General features: G+C 40.3%; 1 protein-coding gene across 1 annotated transcript in view; it reads left to right on the forward strand.

Moving 5' to 3' along the window:
- Positions 1–2,927: 2,927 nt before the first annotated feature.
- Positions 2,928–7,331, forward strand: part of LOC107048624 (speckle-type POZ protein) — a 25,581-nt gene continuing 21,177 nt past the window's right edge. The window contains exon 1 of the mRNA XM_015271885.1: positions 2,928–3,343. Within this exon, the coding sequence (XP_015127371.1) occupies positions 3,249–3,343 (95 nt within the window). The 5' untranslated portion in view covers positions 2,928–3,248. The remainder of the gene's footprint in view (positions 3,344–7,331) is intronic.

Below are 7,331 nucleotides of genomic sequence, written 5' to 3' on the forward strand. Positions count from 1 at the left end.
ATGCCGAGGAATTTTTTTCTCTCGATAATCCCAGTCGAAATTCGATTGTAGCTTCTTTCTTTCCCTTTCACACGAAAGCAGCCTTCACCCACCTCTAATAGACGATAGGAATCAAAACCAGCAATAAATTCATCTAAAAAAAAATATATAGCTGGTACAAAGGGAAATCTCAAAGGCAAAAGCGTCTCAACTCTCTCTTCCTCTTGTCTTCCACCCCCGAAAAAAAAGAAAGTCCTCTTCCGCCACTTTCTATTCTCTCCTCTCCACCGTCATCTGTACCACCAGTTTTGCTTTCCCATGATCTTTGACAACGTAACGTGCACCGATACACCGAAGACTTTTTTTTAAATTTCCGCATGAATTTTTATCCCGGTCTCTCTCTCTTTTTTTCTCTCTGAATATGAAACAAAGGAACCTCTGCCCTGCATGGACAAATGTGGATCAAAGCGTGTGTACGGTTCTTTTTGAGAGGCGTCGAGGGTGAGGAGTAAAGGAGGTGGGGGAGGGGTTAGTGTGGCATAATGGCGGCTCGAAAAAACAAGGCAAAGTGAGGTGAAGAGAGCTGACCTACTGTCGCAAGTGGCTCAGGGCCGTTGCTGTCCAAATCATTCTCCATCTCGCTCCCACAGCCATCTTGGATGGGCTCTTTCTCCCATATTTCTCCCATTGACGCCTACAATGATGACTTTTTATCCGATATATACGGCCTGATGAGTCGTATATAGTCATATCTACGACCTTTTGACATACCCCTGACGTTTTAATTGAATAAAAGAGGCAATGAGAGGTTTGACGAGGTTTCCTTCAACTCGAGGAGTTCATAATTAATGAAACATTATTATGAGCTAAAAATGATCATTGATTAGTTCTAGTTATGAAAAAGAAATTAATGAAAATGAAATGAAATGGTATTTTTTTTAAATTAAAACGAACTGTGGTTCTTGTCTCGTCTTGTGGCATCACTAGAATGAATGAAACAATCGTTGGAAATATCGAGTTTAATCCCATCAACCACCAATTGTGTATCAGTCTAGCCGGTTCACTTTCGATATTACCTCCCGCCCACAATTGGCAAGAGTGAAAATCACTACGAGTCCTCGTATTTGCTCTCCCCGAAGGGGGGAACTTTCAAACTGTCCCGCTCCTCTTTTTTTATTCGTCCTCTTTCTCTCTCCCCCCCTTCACCTTGTCAGAAGCCCCCAGTCGAAAACAGCAATCGCCACAGCTAAAGCATTTTCACCCGTCAGAAATATAACGACCCACCAACACTTTTCACATTACGCCCAATGCCCGAGACGCTTCACTTTCCATTGGTGGAGTTTCATTCCAGTTTTCATTTAATTAATCGCAAATTTCTACGACCAGTTGCTCATTTAATTCTATTCAAAGTTTCACTCTTATTAATTCTGATTTTTTAAAATGATTTATGTATTTGAGGATTTGTAGGGGGAACAAAGAACACGTGGAATAAATTGGCGAATTTCTCTTCCGGCCGAATGTGGGGTCTAACGTACCAGAGACCATTAGCATTCAAAAACTAACTATTTGAAATCTAACGGGAGAATCGGACGGGGATTGCAAAATAGTACCCGAAAGTTGGCTTTTGGAAATTTCGTACATCCTGTGCTAATTGAGTCACGCTTTCATTTCTTCCACTCTTTTATGATTTTAAGGTCTTTGAATATCACAAGGAGAGAAATCCTTTGGAAAAATTCTCGTATTCATATGAAGACTTTACAAAAATCCCCAGAAATTTTCCTCAACAGCGTGAAAATTTTTTTGAAGAATTTCTCTCCGCGCAATGTTCACAGAGGCGTAAAATTTTTTGAGGTGATAAAGTATAACAGGGAACCCATTAAATTATGAAAAAGTAATTTTTTGTTAGAATCCAACGGTAAAATTAATTTGTCAAAGTGTTCCAACACTTTACGTTCTGTTTTACCATTTTAATTTCATTCAAAGTAGCTGGGAAACCGTCGTAACAAGACAAAAGAACTGAAATACGATTAAACTGTAGGAATTATGCATATACAGTTTCCTCAAGTAAAAGTTGCTCTAAACTCCAACTCCTCCAACACATTTGAGACAAAAGTTTCGATTGCCACCGGCGTATTTCTTAGAAACTTACACGCCCGGTCTCTGTCTCGTCTCCTTTTTTTAGTTACTTATTTTCTTTTATTTCCAGTCCCTCTCACCCTCGGCTTTCTCCTCCTTTCTTTCTGCTCCGTGGACAGAGGCGAGAGTTTGCGTCGCGTGTAATAAGAGCACAAGTGTACGAAATTTCATCTATTGTTCGTTGAAACAGAGGAAATAAATTTTTCAATGTAGACAATTGAGGGAAGGTGCCCTGGCTTACTCGCGAAATAATTTATTCACAAGCAAAAAGTTTTCTCACTGTATCACAAAAAGTAGTGGGGCAAAACGGGTTCAAAATAAGTGTTTGGAGGCGGAAATTGCTCGTTGCGCCCAATGAAATAGAAGAAACATGCTCATGACAAACAGAATTCTAGTAATTAACGGTGGAATTGTGAGGCAGATGGAAATCTTCAGATTCCTACCAATTAATGCACTCGCCACGTGTCAGATCCACCATATTGCTTACGCAATCCACCTCATAACCGATTAAGTAATTCCCCCGAGTACTGGGCAATTCACTCACGCCCCTCAGTTGTCAATCCAAACGTCCCGTCAAATTTTCTCATGAAAGCATTAACCGTGTTTTCTCCAATTCCCACTCCACAATATAATTTTTCTTCTTTACTCAGCATTAATCAACCATTGGTTCTAACTGCACACTCAGCACGATTCGTGTGACATCATTCGTCCTCGAATTACGTAAACGCATAGGCGCGCTGTGCAGTATGTATGCGTTTTCCTTCTCAACCGCGCACCTACCAATGATTCCGCCATTAGAAAGACGAGTTTTTCAAGCTGCGGAAGCGCCATCGATCGTTCCAATCGAGTGTCTCTTATAGATCTCAAGACAATAGTTGATAGCAAAGTGGTGAAACGTTAAAAATTGAATATGAAATTTGTTGTTATAAGTATGAAATCATCATTGGACATATTTTCTGGGGAATTTGTGCATCTCCAAGAGTAATCTCGAAATATTCTGTGAAATAATCCGATAAATCCGTCACGATTTCCCCCTCTCCCTCTGAATTACTGACCATTAAACCGTATTCAAGTGTCAAAGCCAAAATTTAACGATGAAGTTTTAGTGATGAAAATCAAAATTATTATTAACGATGCTGACGATGTCCGGGGCGAGGCTCGCGAGGATGATGCTAGTGCGTCAACCGCTGTCCAAGGCCAACTCAATCTTTGTTTCGTCAATCCGTCGGTGAGTTAATGCCCAAACAATTGAACTCAACAATGGAGAAAAAAATGTAACCAAGTTGAATGAGGCACAAAGTTATTTGACCTGGTTCATGAAGTTTTAAACAACTTTCCGGTCTGTATGAGGTCGTCACTGGCCTAACGGAAAAGAGAGGGACCAAAGAGACGATTTGGAATACGGAGCGTATAAATGATCATACAACGACGCCGCGTGGGTAAACTGTTACACGCGTTGAAAATGGTTATTTTAGACAGTGAGGTCGGCCAGGACGAGTAAAACTAGCGCCCGAGGACGCCCTGATCTTCTCCCATACGCATTGGCCTCGGACATTTCCGGCTTTCTCACAATCGCAATCAGTCGACAAACAAAATTTACCGTCCCAATGTTTCAATTTGTTTATTCCCCTTGAATCTTCATCATTTGGGAGATTGAGCGGTGGCATTGAAATGCTGGAGGAATTTCCGGCTCAAACTTCAGTTGTGAATCCATTTTATCCCAATATTTTACCTCAATATCACTCGATATTGTTTTATTGGAAGTAAAGTGAATAAATAAAAAGCACTTTTGGGTGAGTTGGCGTTAATTACTTCAATAATTAATTGGAAATGAAAGAAAAATCAGAAAATTCTACTCTGTCGTTCTTGCGATAATAATCATTAAAGGCAATCTCTTTTAGCCTACTTTCACCCCTATATTTTATTGAGAGGTATTCTAATTTCAAGAGTAGTCGAAGTACTGAATAAAGAATAATCAAGTCACAAAGCTTTATCATGGGCTTATATTACTCAGTAATCATTCGTATATGAAGTTCGTCATGAGAACTCATATCACAGGCTCTCCAAGAAGTCCTCACAGTATGATAAATCTAAATTCTATAGTCCAGTAACATGATCGAGTTATTTTTCCTCATTGTGCAATTTTCGACAGTCATCGTGTCAAAATGGCCTCAAAACCACTGTTCAAGCTGAAAATTTCCTGCTCAACCCTGTGAGCCCATTCTCATAAACAATTTATCGAAGCCCCCTCGAACTTTTCACTTGACGTGAATATTTACGTAATTGTGTGGCTTGCTCGAAAATAGTTTGTTGAAAGGAGCGATTAAAGCGTCAGATCTGGTGTAGACGTGAGTTTCTGCATGGTAGAACATTCCACCCCATCAGAATGGGGATGATAGGTATTTTCATTAGCCGAGTGGAAAATAATGTAAACCCTGGAATTTTTACGCTTCAAAGGCTCCAACGAAATGCCATTGGCGTTGAATATCTTTTTCGTTAAAAAGGCAACTGATTAATCACATCCCTCTGTGAATAGCACCAATCACTGCTCAAGTGTTTTGAATTTATTCTTCTCTAGCCTCTCCCCTTCATTCATAACTATTGCATTTACCCATCGATTCCCTGTGCTTTCTTACCCAGACAAAGAGGCTTAATAAATAAATAACGCGATTCTCACGATAAACCAGAGCTGTCAACCTTTGAGACGCGTTCAACAAATATCAAGTATGGAGGAAAAAAATAGCTCCGAGGAAGTATCAGTGATTCCTCCCCCCTCGGGCAATAACTCAAGAGCCATTCCACTCGAGGGCGCCGAGACGCGATCTTATACCTATGTTTCACCTCACCCCTCGCATCATCCGTTTTTCCCAGCCTCCACTATTCCGTAATCTATATCCAAAGAAATTCGTGACATTGCCGGCAGCCTTGAAGGGAGAGTTGGGCTAGAGCCCCCAAGGAAATCTCGAATGCTGGAGAATTCGAAGGCTCCCCATGACAAAACTTCTCTCCAAAAGCACTCCCGAAGGCCACATCACCCGGCGCACAACGATTTCTGGAGGCAAATTGGCCTAGAGACAGCAGAAGGATTTCTTACTTTGAAATATATTCTAAAAAATCACTTTGGATGGTGAAGGAACGTTGCAACGTTCCTTGGTCCACTAACGACATTCCTCAAATTCTCCAGAATGGTTACTGGGCTGTCTTCAAATACCCCATGTATAATTATCGTTCGCAAAGAAATCTCATAGAATCGAAGAATGTTGAACATTTGTCGGTCGATTTTTATTACATTTTCGTTCCAATAAACTCCGAAAAACTGCAAATTTCATTGAATCAATCTTACTCTCCTCAAAATCACTAGTCAATTGACAATTTGAAAAATATTGCCGAAATATTAATTCATAAGATAATGATCACTTGAATTTTTTGGAGTTGAAGAAGATTCATCGGTCCACCGATGACATTGTTCCCCCCAAGTACCATTGGCTACTCAGTGTCCTATGAAGCACATTCACTCACAAGGTACCTCTGCCTTGACCGAGTTGAGCGCGATCCGTATCGGATCTCCTCCATCTTGACTTTGACCCTATTATATTGTGACCGTTATGACTAGATCATGTACTTAACCAGCCCAAATATTAAACCGTTGATCCCCACCCACCTGCCTCCCGGATACTATGCCGGGTACATTTAACTGCACATCCCAGTTGCGAGCTCTCCGAGACAAGAAAAATCCAATTGCCCCGATATTTCCTCGTGAGAGAGACAAGCCACACGGGTTATTTCTCTTATTTGCTGCCTCCACCAAACTGTGCCAAGAATTTACGGGTATTTGTGCCAGGTCGTCAACAATGTCAGCGTTTTGTTGAGTTGTACAACAAAACGACTCATTTGGTAATGGGCGAACTCTCGTTATCGTATTTACCTTTTTATTGCATTTCCAACGCTCGAATTCGACTTATCAATTATCTGAGTATTTTATTTTTAACTCTGCCTGATTTAAACGCACATTTCACCAACAACATTGATCGTTTTCAATGGAAAATTAAAGTGGAAAATATTCAGCACGGCTAATGCGAGAGAGAAGCTCTCTCTCCATTGTCCACAAATAGTGGTGATAATTTAGCCGGGATAATTGCAATGGTCACTCGAAACCGATAATGATCCCCTGACCTCTGCGCATGCAGAGTGAAGCGAGTTGACTGGGAGAGAAAACTTTTACCCATTAATTTGCCTGGATTGTTGTAACGCGTATCAACGAAAATAAATGCGCTTACCAGGCTAATTGGGACTATTAAAACACGAGAGTTATCACTTTGGGAAACTATTTGTGTTGTTTCATGAAAAATAGAGAAAAAAGAGACAGCTAAACGATAAATAGGTAAATAAATAGAGAAGTAACACTTGCATTCAGAGATTACATTGTCAATATTTCATACTGAAATTCATAATTTAAAAAAATCACTCTCTCAATTGAAATCATAAACTAACAATGAATAACGAAAGATGAAGAATTCCTGGAATTTCCTCCTTTCACAAAATCAACAAAGAATCCCTTTTATTCCTGTACAATTTTCGTGTGGGATTATAGCGATTAGGAGTTGCGAAAAAAAGAAAAAGAGACAGAAAAGAAGGGGAGAAGAAATCTCCCTCGTTGGCAGTTGGAAATTCGTGGGGTGTTTTACTGTATAACACTGTACATACACAAACGGAGGAGCGACAGTGGTGGAGAAGGGAGAGGGAGCAGAAAGGTATAGAAGAGAGCTATCGACCAGGCACAAGCCAGAGAGCTGAACTCAGTGTATGGCAGAGCCGTTCGTCCCGTGACCTGACCTCGTCTGAACCCTCCATTTCCACTCTCTGCCTCGCTCACCCTAACACAATCACCTCTATGTAACCTCCCATGTTCTCTCCTCCTCTCGCTCACACTCATGTTCCATCTATCGCTACTGAGAAATGCTTCCCGGTTGCGCTAGAATTGGAACAATGCCCGAAAATAAAAATAAAAATTATGAACGAGAGTTAAAACAAATTGTTTCCCCTCTCTTTTCACTTTATTCGATTATTTTTATTGGAATGATCATTTAATTAGCAACTCGGAGAGTATTTTATTCATTCGTTGAAATATTACTTTTATTATTCTATTTTTTTTTCTTGTGTTGAATATTTAATGGAAATTACATCCGTCAAAGCACTTTATTCAATGTCAGAACTGG

This window comes from Diachasma alloeum, unplaced genomic scaffold, assembly GCF_001412515.2.
Source record: "Diachasma alloeum isolate Michigan unplaced genomic scaffold, Dall2.0 Dall_scaffold_00195, whole genome shotgun sequence".
In the NCBI taxonomy this organism is placed as follows: Eukaryota; Metazoa; Arthropoda; class Insecta; order Hymenoptera; family Braconidae; genus Diachasma; species Diachasma alloeum.